The sequence below is a fragment of the Emys orbicularis genome, chromosome 16, assembly GCF_028017835.1.
Source record: "Emys orbicularis isolate rEmyOrb1 chromosome 16, rEmyOrb1.hap1, whole genome shotgun sequence".
NCBI classification, from domain to species: Eukaryota; Metazoa; Chordata; order Testudines; family Emydidae; genus Emys; species Emys orbicularis.
Genome location: NC_088698.1, coordinates 14,074,228 through 14,093,404, shown reverse-complemented (window position 1 = coordinate 14,093,404; position 19,177 = coordinate 14,074,228). Strand labels below are relative to the sequence as shown.

At 49.9% G+C, this 19,177-nt stretch overlaps 1 gene segment (V, D, J or C); it reads right to left on the bottom strand.

Annotated features, from left to right (window-relative positions):
* Positions 1-4,531: 4,531 nt before the first annotated feature.
* Positions 4,532-5,462, bottom strand: LOC135890553 (immunoglobulin lambda variable 6-57-like). The segment is given in 2 exon segments: positions 4,532-4,995; positions 5,417-5,462. Coding segments are annotated over 2 exon segments (510 nt in total).
* Between the last annotated feature and the right edge of the window lie 13,715 nt (positions 5,463-19,177).

Below are 19,177 nucleotides of genomic sequence, written 5' to 3'. Positions count from 1 at the left end.
TCCTCAGCCTTTCTTAGGGCAACATTTCCGTTCATTTCTAACCCAGTGGCCAGTTTGTATTGGGTGTAACTGGGGATACCGGTGGAACCACCAAACAGGTTTTCAATTGTGACCTAAGTCAGGATTTGAACTCGTGTCTCCAGAGGTGAAAGAAAAATTCTCAGATGCAACCACCATCCTGATCAGGGCCTCTGGGTGTAATAGACACATCCATAATTATCGATGTGTCTATTACAGTGACACCCAGAGGCCCTGATCGGGATGGAGGTTGCATTGTGCCGGGTGCTGTACAAAAACATATCTCCAGCTCTCTGGGCAACTAAGTTTTCCCAGCAGTAGCATGAAGAGACCCACAAGTTTATTAATGGAAGCAGCCTGGCCTAGAGGATTTAGAACAGGTGTTGGAGCCTGAACTTCTGGGGCTGAATTAGCCCTCAGTGGTGGGTTGGCAGGTCCCGGAGGAAGGAAAGAGAATTGCAAAACTGACTGGATGGGCAGGTCCTGAGTGGAAACGTCTTCATCCAGTGATGCAACAAATACAAATATCTGCAAATACTGCCCTGTGTGGACCCCTCCCCTTTCGCCCAGCATGCAGCCAGTTGTGAGCATTTCTCCGGTGGGATTCTCCATCACAGCAGACTCCTCCTTCTCTGCCTAGCTCTGCTGAGCCCACTCCGCCCCCTTCTCCACTCAGTTCGTTACCCTGGGAGATGACAGTCAGCCCTGCGCAATAATTTCATGCTGCCCGTTTTCTATCTGCTTTGAGCGACGTGGCTCTCGTAGATGCCCAGGTTCCCTGGAGAGGGAACATTTCCTTGCTGAAAATGGACGTGTAACTCCCTTCGGGGTTTGCCAGCTCCTGGAACACTGGACTGACCCGCTAGGGGTGTGTCCACACGGCATTTTGAAGCGATTCGGAGCCTCCCATCCCAGGCTGATAGACTTGGGAGCCAGGCTTGCCCTAGCGCTCTAACAATAGCTGTGTAGACAGCGCTTTGAAGTCGTGGCTCAGGCTGGAGCTTGGGCTCTGAAGCCCACCCCCCTCCCTCGGCTTCAGAGAACTACATTAGTGCCAACTCGAGGCCTGTAAGTTGACGCCCGCAGCATCAGCGCAAGGGAGTCACAGCGCAGCATTTTGGTGGGCCCTGCTGTTCCCACCCCCGGAGTCCGAGCGCAGGGCACTGTAGACATCCCCTGAGTTTCACTTTGGCTGTTTGGGTTTGGAGCTGAGAGAAACAGAACAGCCGAGGGAGCCTCTGGTTACTCCCACTCCCCACACGGGGTCTTTGTACGGCTGTGGGAGCCAGCGCGTGGCCAGGCAGTTCCAGCCCTGCAGAGACCAGCATCCAGGCAGGCAGAGAAACCACCTGATGCCAACTACCTAGAACCAGCCAAGAACCTTCCAGGACCCCGCCAGGGACCCAGGAGAGGACCCTGCCTGACCCAGGGGTGAAAACACTGTAAGAGGGTGTTTGTTAACCGGACAGTGTTTGCAGCACTGCCACACACATCTCCAGAATCAGCCTAGACCTTCCGTCTGCCTGGGAAGGTGCCGGGGGCAGCTGGGGGTTGTGGTACAGTTGTGAACAGGGGGAGGTGGAGATCTGGTTGTATCATTACTGCTTTAGCATTGATCAGTTAACTTCAACCCTTTCCTTCCCTTGAGCCTCTGTTTCCTGTCCCAGTGAAGTCCCCTTAGTCACATTGTTACTTTTGGGTGGGACCTTTCATGTGTTGGGGTTTGTATTATAGTGTTTTGTTCCTTGCGTGCTGGGTCCCACTCCTGGTTAAGAGGAGGGGGGTTAGTCACTTTCCCAAGGGACAGCCCCCTCGTGTCCCAGGCAGAGAGGAGTCACCTTGGGGGGAGGCACCAGGCATTGCAACAAAGAACCCAGGACCAGCCCTGCGAGGAGGGCGGAGAAGCTGCTCCGATTAGCAATAGCAAGGACCGGGGGGAAGGCTGGAGCCATGCCTTGGGGGAGGGGCAACAGAAGTTAAATAAAATAAGCAAAAATCCCCAGAGGAAGGGGGGGCAGGGGTCTGCCTGCAAGGGAGCGAGGAGGGAGGAGGGAAAAGCTCTTCCCTGAACAGCGCAAGCAGCTCTCTGCTTCCCTCCAGCTGGGCACCATGCTCTGCAGCCAGCACGTTGGCCAGCCTGTCACAGCCTCTGGGGGTTTTGTCTCAGTTCCTCATCCGATCGCACCATTGTGTTGAGCTCCCCCACTCCACGCAGCACAGTAATAACCAGCATCATCCTCTGCTAGGGCCCCAGCGATGGTCAAGGACATGGTGTTACCAGACATGGAAGCAGTGAAACGCTCTGGGACACCAGCAGCTCTGTCACTAGTGCCTTGTATCAGCCGTCGGGGAACATTCCCCGGTCTCTGTTGAACCCAGTGTGGGAAGCTGTTCTCAGTGATGGCTCCACTGCTCAAGCTGCAGGAGAGGGTCACGGTCCCTCCAGGAGACACCAACTCTGAGGGCTTCAGGGCAAGGAGTTGTTGGGAACTGGGACCTGAAACAATATTAGAAATCAGCTCAGGACAGCTATTCCTGAGCGTCCCCAGAGACATCCCGCAGGTAGGCCGGGGATGAGGGGGAGGGGATAATCTGTGTGGAAAATTCTTATTTAATTCCCCCAGCAAATACACATTTCTTACACATGCAGTACGTGAGCAGCGTGAGGAGCAGAGGGGCCCAGGCCATGGTGGGAATCCAGACGAGCTCGGCTTCCTGAGGCAAACGGGTCTTTGCTGGAAACCTTCCAATTCTCTCTTAAACCCCCAGCGCTGGAGAACGGCCCCTCATGCTAATCAGCTCCCTGCTCACTGGCTGAACTGTCTCCAGCTCCTCCCTGCTGGTCTTGTAAGTGATTTAAACCTGATGAGGGGGAACCAGCAGTTGATTCATTTCCCAGCTCTTACTTTGCGGAGCGCCCTCCTGTCCATGTCCCGCAATCCCAGCCCGCCTGCATCTACTGACCCCACAGATACAGCTCTCAGCTTGTGCCTCAGCAACGCTATCTTTGCGGTTGAAATACACTCGATGAGGCCTTTTCCTCTGCCTCATCACGTTGCAGTGGAGATGTCCCACGGCTTGTGTGCAGCCCAGTGGTCAAACCACTCCAGCCTGGGGCTCACAAGGGAACGCATTGACCCAGGGTCCTCCAACATTTCCCACGGCTCCTTCTTTGCCTTTTACACTGAGACGGTTGTAAAACTACGGTACAGATGAACTATTCCACTGAGAGACTAACCGGTTACAGTCAGCAGTGAGGGAAATCCCCCCGCAGGGTTTGCAGAGTGCACCAGACATTGTCTGTCCCAAGCAGCCTCACAACAGCTGGCAAAACTGTGGGCAAGGATGACCCCTAGTGGTCACTGGTATATTCTCATTATTCATCGCTTAGCTCTGTGGTTCTCCAATGGCTTCATCATCTGAGCCGCTTTCTTACCAAAGGGATCTCGCTGGGGCCACCTCCCCTCCTAATTCCCAGGCCCAATCCCACACCTTCCAGGGGGTCACTGCTGGGACAGCATTAGGGATAAAAAAATGAACCCACTTCATTATGATGGCTGGAACTTCCTGCTTACAGCCCTGCCCCATTCGGTATCTGTGCCGTTCATATCCTCCCCCGGGATAAAGGCTTTACATTTATTAGTACCAAGTCTCCCCTGATGTCCTCTGCCCTCCAATGTTATTGTAGGGTTGCTTGGGAAGAATGGCTTTCTAAGAGGAATGTTGGATCTGCCCTCCTACACGCTGGCATCCACCCAAGGCTGGACTCAGGTCAATGGTATTCTCTGTAGGATTCATCCTCGTTACTCCCCCGAATAGAAAACGTGGCATTGGTGTCCTGGCACCAGGCTACATTGGTACCTGGTACAATCTGCTATGACAGAGACACTCCACCCTGTCATGGGGGACTCCATCCGGACCCTTCCTCCCCAGGGTCTGCCCACATGGGAATTCACACAGAAGGGGCTTTCTAGAAACAAACCTCAGTCACTCCCACAGTGATCTCAAGCCCCTTCCCATCTCCCTGTCTCTCCCCACCCCCACTCCAATCTCTCCCCCTGTGTATACATCCTCCCCCGTCTGTCTCATGTACCCGGAATCATTCCCTGGCTGGTTCAGTGCAGAGGCACAATATGGGGACGAGGCCCAGGAATCGTCCTTCCGCACTGCACCTGGGCAGGGGCTAGACACAGCCTAGATCTAGCGCCCCCGGAGTGCTTAGCTTTGGGGTCGCCTAGCGGCACTGCACAGCCCCATGGGAGACACGGCCAGCGAGGGGTTGGGAGTGGAAAGGCCACGCCCCCTACGTGCCCGCGGACATCAGGGACTGGAGGGGAGCACATGTGGCTCGTTGCCCCAGCACAGGTAAGGAGCCCCAGAGAGCACAGGCCTTCCCTAACCGTCTGTCCCATGCCAGCACAACACCCCACAGCCTGTCTCCACAGGGCGGCAGCATCCCCAGGCCTCCATCCCCCCAAACAAGACACAGAGAAACTACCTCACAGTTTGCCCTTTATTTGGGATTGTACCACCCGTGAGGGGGGAGAGACAGTTCATTTCGCTGCAGGGCCTCAGGCAGGGGGAAGACGCAGTGAGACCAGAGCAATGGAACGTGAGCTGCTGTGGCAGGTTTTGGTCTCAGTTCCCCATGGGCCTGTAGCACTGTGGGATTGCTGTTGCTGTCATATGAATGACAGTAATAATCAGCCTCATCGTCGGATTGGACCCCAGAGATGGTTAAGGAGGCAGCATTGGCGGAGGTGTCTGTAGAGCCGGAGAATCGGTCGGAGATTCCAGAGGGTCTCTTGTTCCACTCGTATATAATAAGCTTTGGGGCACTGCCAGGCTTCTGTTGGTACCAGGATACATAGTAGCTACCGATGCTGCCGCTGCTCCTGGCACAGGAGATCGTAACCGTTTGCCCAGGAGACGCGGATGCTGAGGGCGGCTGAGTCAGCACAAACTGGGCCAAGGATCCTGATACAAAACCAGTAACAGAGAGAAGTTGTTAGCTGAGCCATTTGCATCTCTGATTGGCACACGGGGCTGGAAGGGACCTCCTGGGTCATCAACTCCAGTCCCTGCTGACGCAGGCGACCCAGGCTCACAATCCTGGTCATTACCTTAGCAAGCTCCAGCTTAAAACGGGTTAGGTGCTTTGTCCCTATTGGGAGGCTGTTTTAGACCCTCCCTCATTTGAAGTTTCAATTTTCTCATGGCTAGTTTATACCCAATTGTTCCTGTGCCAGCACTGTGCTTTAGCTTAAATGGCTTTTCACACCCCCGGTGTTCACCCACTTGCTGCATTTATACAGAGCAATCCTACCCCCCCTCGCCCTGCTGGAATCAGAGAGGCAATGGAAGGTGAGGATTGTTATTAGCAAAACCATCCACTCACCTGAGCAGTAAGTGAGCAGCGTGAGGAGCAGAGGGGCCCAGGCCATGGTGGGGAATCCAGACGCGCTCGGCTTCCTGAGGCAAACGGGTCTGTGGCTGGGACCCTCCAATTCTCTCTTAAACCCCCAGAGCTGGAGAACGGCCCCTTCATGCAAATCAGCTCCCTGCTCACTGGCTGCTGCTGCTGCCCTGACCTCCCCCACTCCCACTGTGAGTGGGGAGAAGGGCCATAAAGGACAAGTGTCTTAGTAACTGACACCCAACACTGGTGAGTGTAGACCACGGGCTGCTCGTTCACAGTACAAAGGAGAACCTGCACAGGTGCGAGAAGTGATTTTCTGCATTGCACAGAGTCCACTTGGAGCCCTGGATTACTTGTAAAGAACGAGGAGCACTTGTGGCACCTTAGAGACTAACAAATTTATTTGAGCATAAGCTTTCGTGGGCTACAGCCCACTTCATCGGATGATTCAGTGGAAAATACAGTAGGAAGATATATGTGCACAGAGAACATGAAAAAATGGGTGTTGCCATACCAACTGTAACGAGAGTAATCAATTAAGGTGAGCTATTATCAGCAGAAGAAAAAAACTTTTTGTATTGATAATCAGGATGGCCCATTTCCAACAGTTGACAAGAAGGTGTGAGTAACAGTGGGGGGGGAAGTATGGGGAAATAGTTTTTACTTTGTGTAATGACGCATCCACTCCCAGTCTTTATTCAAGCCTAATTTAATGGTGTCCAGTTTTCAAATTAATTCCAATTCTGCAGTTAGTTAATTAATTAATTCCAAAGCTGCAGCTGCAGCCGTTTCCACCTCGCTGTGCGGGGAAGGAATGGGACGGTGCTGGGAAGTTCTGTGACTAATGGGAAATGAAGCCCAGACACGGCCACAGGCTGTTTGCTGATGTGAGTGCGGAAGGGAAATGTGTTTTCCACTTCACAGCCTGCAGCTGGAATATTGTCATAAGGGATCAGGGTGGGGCTGGGAGCAGTTAGTCAAATTACATGGAATTTGCATCTGTACAGACACCGGCCAGTGCATTGCCCTTCCCCAAAGCCAATGGGCCAAATTCTGATCTCATGTACACTGCCAATGTAAACAATGAGGGAACGTCACTGACTTTAATGTAACTTCTGTGCATTTCTATGTGGAAGTGTAAGATCTGATGAAGGAACAAAAGATCTGATGAAGGAAAATAACAGATGCAGCAATATTTGGGTACCACTGTAGATGAAGGTAATAGGGGTACAGAAGCCACATTTCACCCATTTCAGGGACAAAGTCACCTGCCCTGTATTTCCAAGATCTGTGTGTGTGGATGAGAGAATCTGGCTCACACCCCCATATGCATCACTTCTGGATTTGGCCCCAACGTGTGTTACTGCTGTGCCAGGCTCTGTATGTGAAGACCATAGATAGAGAACCTGGGAAATGTCTGTATTATTTTTATGGAAATTATGTGCGACTCACAGTACGTCTACACTACAGAGACTGTACCACCACAGGTAGGTCGCCGTAGCTATGTCAGCATGACCCCTTAGCGCAGACACGCCTACACAGGCAGAAAGGGTTTTTCCATTGGTGTAGGAACACCACCTTTCCGAGCAACGGGAGCTATGCCAGCGGATGCATTCTTCCCTCAACATAGCTGCGTCTACACTGGGGGTTAGGTCAGCATACCTACGGTGCTCGGGGGGTGTTTTGTTCACACCCCTGACCGACGTTGCTATGTCAACTTAACTTTTGAGTGTAGACCAGGCCTCAGTTTCCCCACTCACTGTTGTATTGCTATCTACTAGGTCTCAAAGCATTAACTTTTTTCCAGACAACCTCCTTGAGATCAGGAGACAGGAGGGGTGCAGGAATGTCCGCCTTTGAATTAGAAAGACAAGGTGTGTGAGGTAAGAGCTTTTCTTGGACCTCTGCTGCTGAGACAGACAAGCTGTGGAGCTTACACAGAGCAGACCTGAAGAAGAGCTCTGGGTAAACTCACAGGCTTGTCTCACCAACAGAAGCTGGTCCAGTAAAAGATATTCCCTCCCCCACCTTGTCTCTCTAATATCCTGGGATCGACATGGCTACAAGAACACTGCCCTGATTTTTGTTTGCAACCATGCAGAATCTTTTCTTGTTGCTGTCAATGAAAGCAGGCTTTCGATAGCAGTCTCTGTCTCTACTTATTGCTCCTCTTTGGTTTTAATTCAGTCTTGCAAACTCCGTATGAAAGGAGGAGCCTTAAAGAACAAAGGACTGAGATAGTTTATTAAAACATTTTAATGTCACTCTCAAAAAAAACCAAACACCAGGTAGTTGTTAAGGACTTTCAGCAAGTGAATAGGCCAGGCCCTGGCAGAACAAAGGGGGAGCTGCAGCCCAGGTGAAACCAACTCTCTGCAGAGCTCTAGAGGAGGAGGAGTGGAAAATCCCCAGCAGGGAACCAAAGAGACCAAGTTCTATTCTACTGTATGGAGGTTCTTATTCTGCATTGTGCAGAGATTTCACACACCCAGGAGAAGCTCTTCAGTCACCCTGGAACCTGCTCCATGCTCCCGGTGGAAGTCAGTGGGAGTTGGGAGCCCTCAGCACCTGAGACGTAGGCTCAATCTCTCTATTTGCAGGAGGACAACTCCATGCAAATAGGAACATCAGCACTAGCGTTTGTGAGTGTGCTGTAGGAGAAGGAAGGTGAGATTACCCTTGTCTGGGTCACTCAAGAGACCACGACTGGAACAGTGTGTCCAGATCTGGGGTTCAGAGAAGACCTACGTGAATATTTCAAGGTCTGGCAAACACTAATGGTAGGCTGAGTTACTTTATCTCTCACTATTTAGCTTGTCTAAGTGAAGGTTAAGAGGTGACTTGATCACAGCGGAAGAGCAGGTACTCAAGGGCTGTTTAATCTAGCAGACCAAGGCAGAACAAGATCCAATGCCTGGGAGCTGCAGTTAGAAAAATTCAAACTGGAAATGACATGCACAGTAATTAAGCACTGGAGCAGATTACAAAGGGCTGTGGAACATTCCCCATCGGTTGGGGTCTATAAATCGAGCCTGGGGGTCATTCTAAAAGAGATGGGCGAGTTTAACCACGTTTTGGGCTTTAGACAGGAGTTACTAGGTGAAGTTCTATGGCCTGTCTTGCAGAGGGAGGCTTTTGTATCACTTCCCCATCTGACTGTATCGCTGTGGTGAATGCTCACAGCCCACACAGAACAGTAATAATCAGCATCATCCTCCGCTAGGGCCCCTGTGATGGTCAAGGACATGGTGTTACCCGATCTGGAGCCAGTGAAACGCTCTGGGATCCCTGAGGGCCTAGTACTTGTGCTGTACATGATCAGCCGAGGAACATTCCCCAGTCTCTGTTGAACCTAGAGCGGGTGGTTGTGATCAGTGAGGGCCCCACTGCTCAGGCTGCAGGAGAGGGTCACGGTCCCTCCAGGAGACACTAACTCGGACGCCTTCAGCGACTGGAGCTGCTGGGAACTGAAACCTGAAACATGAGAAACAAGCTCATTAGAACCCCCCCTAGCAGGGAGCAGAACCGACGTTCTCAGCACTGCCTGCAGAGAGAGCAGCACTACAGCTTGTTATAAATTCTTATTTGGCTTCATTCACCAGATCAACCCCCCATTACCAATGCAGTAAGTGAGCAGCGCGAGGAGCAGAGGGGCCCAGGCCATGGTGGGGAATCCAGATGAGCTCGGCTTCCTGAGGGAAACGGGTCTGTGGCTGGAACCCTCCGATTCCCTCTTAAACCCCCAGAGCTGGAGAACGGCCCCTTCATGCAAATCTGTGTCTCACTCCAAGGCTCCTGCCTCTCCAGTCCTAGCTCGGTTGTAAGGGGGCAGAGCCAACGCAGGGGAGGTTGTTTCAATGGGCTGAGCGCACAGAGCAGGCAGAGTCCCGTTCTGTGCTCTCCTGATAACCCTGTGCTCTCTGATCACTCTGGCTGCAGTAAGATACATCGTGGGGATGTCCTGACCCTGCTTCTCCCATTCCAATCCTGTCCTCTCGGGCCTCTGTTGTTCTATCCACAAACCTCTGCCCAGTTTTACCAGTCCCCTGGACATCTGCATCCAGTCCTGAGCCTCTGTTGTGTCAAGATTTCCAGTGATTCGTACTGGGCATAGCAGGGGACACTGGTGGAACCACCAAACGGATTTTCACTTTACATCAGTCACACTTTGAACTCCAGTCTCCAGAGGTTAATGAAAATATGTCAGATTATTCTAACGCGTGTTACAGTGAAACCCAGAGACCCAGACAGGACCATGGTTCCATTGTGCCAGGTGCTTTACAGACTCCTGTCTTCAGCTCTCTTTGTCATCAAGTTTTACACTAGTGGCACGAACAAATCCCCAAGCTGATTATTGCACGGTCTGAAGGAGTTAGCACAGGTTTGGGAGCCAGGAACTCTTAGGGCCGGATTATCCCATCAGTGATGGGTACACAGGACCCAGAGATACCAAAGGGAGTTACAAACCAGCATGGTCCCAAATCCTAATTTCCGGTTCTCCCATCGTCTCAATGTCGGTACGTGTGCACAGCAAACAGAAACCCGTGGCTGACCCTTGCCAGCTCACGGAGCTCAGGCTTCGGGGCTGTTTCATTGCTGTACAGGGCTCGGGCTGGAGACCAAGCTCTGGGATCCTCCCACCCCGCAGGATCCTAGAACTGGGGCTCCATCTTGAGAAGATAAGTCTATGTAGCAATGAAACAGCCCTGCGAGCCCTTGTCAGTCAGCATTAGCCACGCCGGGATTTCTAGTTGCTGTGTAGACACACTTTGTGCGGCATTGGATAAGTCACTTAACCTCTTTGTGCCTTATTTTTCCCAGCTGTAAAATGGGGGTAATAAAATACCACCTAACCTCCCACTGGTGTGGTGAGAATTAATCTGTCACTATTTGCAAAATGCTTTGAGGCTGTGTGCAGTGCTCTAGGAGCACCAGATACCAAATAATGTTCATTCCGGTCTAGTCCATTCTTATGTCATGTTTCCCCCTCTGTATGATCGTAGCCCCACAAAAATAAATGTGAAATCATTGTTCTCTGAAATTGTCTTGTTCTAGGTCAGTGGTTCCCAGTCTGAAGTCTGTGCGGCACTAGCTGGTGATCTGTGGAGAGCGGTTTGGTCACATGGTCCTGGCTCCTCCCCTGCTGTCCTGCTGCCAAACTGTACCAGAGGAGGCTAACAGTGCCTGAGCTCTTCCCAGTGTTGGTGTCCATGTAAGCAGGTGGTGGTGTTGCCAGAGGGATGTGATGTCATGGCCAATGGAAGTCACCATGGTCCATGTGATTGTGAATGGGAGGCAGGTCTCATCACACAATTCTAAGTAAAGGTAGTTTATTAAACTTCTGATCATTGGGTAGAGGAGAGGCTGAATCTGTCCATTCCAGTAGTCTTCACTTCCACATATTGTCCCAGAGCTTCAGGGCTTGCTCAGGGCCCCTCAGTTTTGAGAGTGGAGACACTTTCATCCAGCAGATGCAACACATGAAAATATCTGCAAAGACGGCCCCATGCGGATTCCTCTCCTCTAGCCCAGCAGGCAGGCAGCCAGCCATGAGCCTTTCTGGCATAGCATTCTCCATCACAGGTGATTCCTCTTTCTCTTCACACGTCTGCGGTGCCCACTCTCTCTAGGGAATAAAGGGCTTGGCAATAGCACTGCTAAGAAGGATCTGGGGGATCACAAACTGAATATGAGCAATTGTGAAAAAGACAAATATTCTGGGGTAAATTAACAAGAGTGTCATATGTAAGACACTGGAGATAATTGTTTTGTTCTATTCAGCATTTGCGAGGCCGCAGCTGGAGTATTTTATCCAATTCTGGATGCCGCACTTTTAGAAAGATGTTGACAAATTAGAGAGATTCCAGAGGAGAATAACAAAAATGATACAAAGTTTGGAAAACCTGACCTGTGAGGAAAGGTTACAAAAACTGGGCACGTTTAGTCTTGAGACTAGAAGACTGAAGTGGGACCTCATAACAGAGGGCAGTGATCAGATGTTCTCCATGTTCACTGAAGGTAGGGCAAGGAGTGATCAGCTTAATCTTTAGCAAGGGAGATTTCAGTTGGATATTAGGAAAAACTTGCTAACTCTAAGTTAGCTACCTGAGGCAAATGGGTCTGTGACTGGAACCCTCCGATTCTCTCTCAAACCCCCAGAGCTCCCCTGATCACTACCAGCTACTGCTCCCCACTCTTCCTCTTCCTCCTCGTCAAGGTTCCCAAACACCCTAGGAACCTCTGTTCCATGCGCCACATGCTGTGAGCTATGGAAGCCCCCTAGTGCCTTGTGAGGTGATAGGAAGGCAGAATGTTTCCAGCTTTTCCCTGTTAGCATTGTTGCCGGCTCAAAGGGCCCGAGGGGGCAACAGCAGGGTTCGTTGCCCGGTGTGTGCCGCACTAATAGTCACACCAGGGGTGGAGAAACAAACCAACTTTATTCAAGAGCTCTGAATAGGCACTAGGAGACCAGCATGTCTCAAATCAAGCACAGCACATATAAGCAAGTTTTCCCTTTTATATTCCAAGCTGTTTCTGTAAGCTTTTGTCTGTTTTCACCCCTACCCCTCCCTCCCAGACAACAGTTACAATAGGCACTACATTGGTATGTGAGAAAAGTTCTTGTTCATCTGTTTATCTGTGGCCTTCGCAGGTTAAGACGTAGAGGCTTTTCCCTCCTCCTTTCTTTCCTCCGCTCTTATCTCTACTGTGTTTGTGAGCGAAACTACAGCTATCTGCTAGAAAAGCTGACCCTTACATTTCTGCTTCAGCCTGCTTCAGCATGTAAGCAGTTAGCATAGAAGTAGGTGAAAGTTCACAAGATGGAGTCACTGTGGCTCACTTAGACCCAGAACGCAGGAGTTTCATCGGCACTTATGGCCTTCCACTCCCCCGAGTTACCTGGTAGCTATGCCTAGTGACACCAACAGCATGGAGCATCAGAAGGCCCTGCAAGAAGACCGGTGTTTCTTTGACAGTCTCTTTCCTCCTCCTCTTTCCAGGAGCAGCCTTTTTCCTTGCAGTGGACAAGTGAACTCAATCGCAAAAGCAGTGACCTTCCCCTGCCCTGCTTTGCCAAGGGTCTGTGACAGAACCAGAGAATCGTCTGAGCCATACAAGGGTACAAGCCCCCTTCCCCGGCAGAATCCTTCCTCCTGCTCTGCCTCTGTAACTTCTTTGAGGTTTATTTCTTCCACTGTTACTTCAAACCCTACTGCTGGAGCAGGGCACAGTGCAAGAGGCTGGAGGTTTTCATCTCAGTTCCCCTTGTGGATGTCTCACTGTGATACACGCTCTGCTTACCATCCCATGTATAGCAGTAATAGTCAGCCTCATCCTCTGCTTGGACCCCAGAGATGACTAAATTCCAGAGGTTGTTGGAGGTGTCAGGAGAGACGGTGAATCGCGCTGGGATCCCTGTGCCCCTGCCCTGGTCACTGCTGGTGTAATAGTGGTACACAAACCGTGGGGCACTGCCCGGCTTCTGCTGGTACCATCGCACCCTGTCATTGCCAATGCTGTACCCACTGCTCAGAGCACAGGAGAGCTTTACCGTCGTTCCTGGAGGTTCTGCCACTGAGAGCGGCTGAGTCACCACGAGCTGGGAGCTGGCGCCTACAACAACAAGACCATGCACACAATTGCCACAAATGTTAGCCTCAGCTCTCATGGGCCTTTACGTCCCAGAGAAGAGCCTTGGGCCAGCAAAGCCGGGTCTAGCGGGGTGTCCTTACCTGTGCACCATGCCCCCAGGAGAACAATCACAGGAGCCCAGAGCATTGTGCAGAGGTTTCACGCACACGGGAGAAGCTCTTCAGTCACTCTGGAACCTGCTCCATGCTCCCGGCTTAAATTTCCCTCAGCAGAACCATCCTGAGCCTTTATGCAAATCTGCACAGCTGTTATTGGCTCTCTGACTCAGTGTCAGGGCATCATGGGAAAATCAAAGCCTGGCAAACCCCATCCTCCCTATCAGCCATCTGACCCCGATGTAGGAAGCACCTTTGTCGTCAGTGGGGGAGTGGCAACAAGCCCCACTGAGCCATGCCATCGGGGACGGCAGTCCCTGGCAGACTCAGCTGCAGGGCCAAGGTTGGAGATTTCCAAGGCTGTCACTAAGGAAAGAGCCTCTAGACAGCGCCAGATTTAGGGGCAGGCAACTGCTTGGAGGGCTGAGTTTGGGGAGTGTCGGACTCGGGGGGCGCCAACCTCGGGGTGCTATGTTTGTTGTGAGCAACAAAAGAGAAAATAGAATGTTTGAAGTAAAACGTTTCAGGTATTCCCTATGTGGATTCATTTTTCACTAACCTCCTAGAATGATCTACATAGTCTCAAGTTCTACCACCCTAAGGCGTTCAACTTCCCAAAGCCCTTCCCTTGGGACTCAAGTTACAGAGGGGTGTGTTGCTAATGCTATTGGGCGGTCTTATACTGCCACCTGCTGGTCTGTACAGAGTCTCTGACGGCTTAAGTCCTGTGAGGTCCTGACTGCCCCTGAGCTGACCTCAGTCAAGCCCCAACTCTTGGGTCTCTAAACAGCCCCAGTGCTCTCAGCCTCACTGACTCCCCGACACGCTTCCTGTTATTGCTTCGGTCACAGCTCAGAGGCCCGGCACTCGGCAGAGACCTGATTTGTACTGAGAAGGACGTGGGCAGCATCGTTTCACAGGTTTGGAAAGTGCGATCCCTTGTATGGGGGGGTCCCCGTTAGACAGTCCTGCACTTTAGGGCCCAGGCACATCGGGGCAAATCCACAGCAATGATCCCCTTGGTCATGCTCCGCAGCATCCCACCCACCCAAGCTCCATGAGTCTAGATACCACGTGCCCTGCGGGCAATTAAAGGGAAAACCAGAAATCCAATCCCTTACTGCTCACACTGGTTTGTTACTGTAGGGTTGCTCGGGAAGGACGGCTTTCTCAATAGAATGTTTTAAAAATATTGAGGATTATTCTGAAAATCAAAAGCGAAGCATTAAATGATCTGTACAAACAGGCATAAGAAAAGAGCGTCAGAGCCCACTGGCCTCCCAGACTTGGCATTGTTTCAAAGGGACAAAGACCAAGTTAGAACTTTGAGGCTCAGCTGGAGAGAAGTTGCACCTGGGCAAAGGACTCCAATGGCAGCAGCTTTAGGTCCCCTTGTCTGTACTGGCTTTGCTTTACAAACGTGGAGTACATGGGGCTTGGGCACCCACTGGGCCCGATCCTGGGAAGTGCTGAGCACATGCAGCTCTGGTGGAAGTCAGTGGGAGTTGGGAGCCCTCAGCACCTGAGACGTAGGCTCAATCTCTCTATTTGCAGGAGGACAACTCCATGCAAATAGTTACATCAGCACCAGCATCTGTGAGTGTGCTGGAGGAGAAGGAAGGTGAGATTACCCTTGTCTGTGTAACTCAAGAGACCACGACTGGAACAGTGTGTCCAGGTCTGGGGTCTGCAATTTTAAAAGGCCGTTGACAAGTTAGAGAGGGTCCAGAGAACAGCGAAGTGAATATTTCAAGGTCTGGGAAACACTAATCGTAGGATGAGTTACTTTCTCTCTCACTATTTAGATTGTCAAAGAAAAGGTTAAGAGGTGACTTGATCACGGCGGAAGAGCAGATACTCAGGGCTGTTTAATCTAGCAGACCAAGGCAGACCAAGATCCAATGCCTGGGAGCTGCAGTTAAAAAAATTCAAACTCGAAATGAAATGCACAGTAATTAAGCACTGGAGCAGAATACAAAGGGCTGTGGAACATGAAGCCTGGGGGTCTTTCTAAAGGAGATGGGTGAGTTCCACCACATTTTTGGGCGTGAGGCAGGAATTGCTGGGTGAAGTTCTCTGGCCTGTCTCACACAGGAGGTCAGACTGGATGGTCACAATGGTCCCTTCTAGGCTGCAACTCAGCAGAACTAGGATCCGGAGCTAGAAGTGTAATAACTGTACCAGCCATTAGCCAGGAAAGGCTCTTCAAATACCAGCTTCGGGGTGGTCCAATATCACAGCATAATGCCTACTGTAGAGTGGTTCCTGTTGGTATCCTTGGGGCTGTGATCCCTAGTGCCCTGGATTGAGTCCCTTACTGCCTTTAACTCAGTCTGTGCATCAGAGCAGTGATGTTGTGTCAGAATACAGGTAAGTTCTTCAGCCAGAAAAGCCCGTAGCTTTGAAAGGAACGAGGACTGACAGGAATTGGAGATCACACTTAGCCAGGAGCCAATCCACCGGGACATCTCATAGGAACAAGAGACACGCAGCTGGGCTCCAGGCACTGTGTCACTATGGGTGAAAGGGGATTTTGTTCCTCTTCTCTATGCAGCTGTATCACTGTGTACTGGTTAGATGGGCCGTCCCAGTCTGCGCAATAGTAATCAGCATCATCCTCTGCTTGAGCCCTGCTGATCGTTAAAAAGCAGGTGTTTCGGGAAGTGTCTTTAGAGGCAGTGAACCTGTCAGGGACACCAGAGCCTTTACCCTGGGTAGAGTCATCCTTGTAATACAGCAAGTATCTTGGTTTCTCCCCTTGCTTCTGCTGGTACCAGCGTATGTAGCTACCGCTGATGCTGATTTCACTGCTCAGAACACATGCGAGTTGGACACTTTCTCCTGGAGTCACTGACATACTGAGTGGTTGAGTCAAAGTGAACTGGTAGCTGGAACCTGAAACAACACAGAACCACAGGTCACCAAAGTATCTGTAAATGTGGGTGCGCCATGCTCCGGGCACACTCCTGACCTAGCTTCTGAGATCAAGCATGCAGTTATATTTACCTGCCCAACAGGCTACCAGAACCAGCAGTGTGGTGACCCAAGCCATCCTAGGAACAGCACACCCAGCCACAGGGCTCTCTGAATTCAGTGGTGCCTTCTCCGCTTGCTTCTTAAACCCTGTGATGTGAGCAGACATCCTGAATGCAAATCTGGATGCCTCTGATAGGCTCCAAGTTATCCTCAGCTCACTGGCACCCACCCCACAAGCATCCGGGGACAGTCGGTGCGTTGCTGGGCTAGGAGTAAGGGATGACGGCCTCAGGTATTTTTATCCCATGAGGACACCCTTGAAACATGTTTCCATCAGATTCCCCATAGCTCCTCAATTGGTTTGTTGCACTGTACAGTGGGAGGGTCGGACAATGGATTCCCCTGACTCTGGAACACTAGAGTCACTGCTGAAGGCAGGACACCAGCCCAGTGGGGCAATAATCTGTTCCAGTGTGGTCAGGGTCATCCCCTGACAGAGTTTATTCATGGCTCTGGTCTCCAGTGGGTTGTCTGCATTATCCCCCACGAGTGCAGAAGCTCAGCACCTTGCGCTGCATGGGATGGAGAAGGGGCGGTTGTTAAGGAGCTTGGGAAAACCATTATCTGCCTCTGTCGAATGATCTGTATAGAGCAGAGAATGATAAACTGGCCATAGAGAAGCTGCATCAGGTGCTGTTCAGCTTAATCAGCAAGGAGCAGCAAAGTAACTAGGCCCTCACAGCCGTACAGGGAGAAGAAGCCACCCTTCTGCAGAAGTCTAATGAAAAGCCTGTGTTGTGGAGGCCTCACTGCCTTTCATACACATTTCCAGGGCACCATTAATAACCACTTTGCTAATGAGCTCCTGGGAGGTTTTCAGGAGGAAGAGCCCTGTACAGCTGCAAAACAGTCCTGGCTCTGCTGCCAAAGTAAAGGGATGTTTTAGGATTTCAAGGCCTGGAGCAATAGACAAGCCAACGTTCTACTTCTGGCAGTATCAACAGCTCAGCATCCTGGGATGGCGCTGAAAACAGAATTAACCTACCATTATCTGGAGGTTTTTATTCTGGATTACATGGATGTTATCTAGGAAGTTTCTGACATTGACAAGATGTTGCTGCTATGCGCATTTTTATTGCAATGAGAGAGATCTTTCAAAAATGAAAATCCATCAATTACACTGTTAGCTCCAGCTGCCTTCCTTTGATACCGCAGGTGAAATGACTTTCTCAGTTTACAGAAAACAACTTTTCAGTGTGACAAGGGGATAGATGGTGTCAGAGCCAACTTTTATAGGTGTTTATGACAACTGTGCATCAGTTCTTGTCATCAGCTTCAGCATTTCTGACTTCCCCTATAACAACACTAATTATTAGGCTTGGCACCATTCAATTTTAATATAATTTCAACAGATAATATCAATGTTTATTTTTAAACTTTTTTTCTATTTTTATCTACTTAAATTTTCAAAGTTGCGGAAATTATGGGTGGGTCAGACAACAATTATTTAATGACAGTTGATGTTGAGATTCAAAATGCCAAAGCTTTATAACCATTAAAACACAAATTATCAACACCACGTCTCAAAATACACACTGTACATATACTTAAATCAAACCCTCATAAGTTCTCAAGTAGCATTTTTCATAGTTTGCCTATCTGTAACATTTGATTATTACTCATGGAAATATCGTTTGTTGTTTTTTGTGTATGCTGTGAAATCGACATTTACCACTAAAAGTCGAATCCTTCCAAACCTACTTATCTGATGTAGTGTCTTGTATTCCTGAAATTTCTAACAACTGCTTTCATTACTTTTCTGACTTGCACAGATACAATCTTTTCAGTGTGTGTAGTTTTCATTATTGCCAACCGCAAGTGTTCAAAAATCAGGAGTCAGACATTAAAAATCCTGAAATTGGCTTAAAAATCATGAAAAAAAAAAAGTGGGGTGCTTTCTATTTGCCTTGTGGTTCCTGAGCCTTTAGGGTTCCCATGTGCTAGCTTTTCTCCACAACCATGAGAGCTAGAAAGTTATTTTAAATAATAAAAGCTGAGATTCTCATGTAATCAGCTGTCTCCAGAAGTTCGGGCTTCAAGGAAAACTCCAAATATCATGAGATTTCCAGTAAAATCACGAGTTGGTGTCAACGCTGATCTTTTTGCTTTTTGTAGTGATTTCACTCCTTTTATTTTTATTTCATCTGCATAATGTGTCCGATATCTTTAATTTTATCAAAGCCCTAACATAGCAGTGCTTCTAAAAAAAACAACTTCAGCTGTGGGAACTGATCACATACTTTGAGTACTCTTACTGCATTCCTAAGGACACTGAAAAAAACCTCATTAAACTGTTTCTATGTTATTTATTGTTAATATGGGGCTCATCTCACTGAATCAGGGAAAAAAGGCACCATAAGCAATGACACTAGATCAATGAACTAATAATTCAGCCCAAGGTTTATGCGCCTCCATCCCAGTGCATGACAATATGCATCCTGCAATTTGATTTGAAACCAGGAGTAAGCCAAGTGCCAGGGCGTGGTGTGTACGGTGCATGCAAGGAGAACAGCACCTACTCCCATGGGCTTCCAATACAATAGATTTGTTTTTAACACACCCCTATGGAATGGATGGTATGAACCCATTTATCTTATACAGAATGTGCTAAACCCCAGGAAAACGCTGGGATTAGGTGAATGGAACAGGTCACTGTTGTGAATTCTCTTCCTCCTCCAGCATTACTTCATTAGCAGGCTGCTGCCTCTCCTGGCTGCCAGCGAGATGGAAATCTAGACAAGTCCTTTGCTGATGAGACTAAGATCAGGTCTGTGCAGTTTGGGGGCAAATCCTCCGATTTCTGAGCTGGCTACTCTGGATTTATAGTTTGTGGTCGAATTCCTGCCCAAGGGAGCTGCCCCCCTTCTGAGAATTGCACACACAGGGACGCTGCTGTCTTGAAACAATAGAATAGATTTGGATTGTTTTTAAGAAAATAGGTAAGAAAATCAACTGT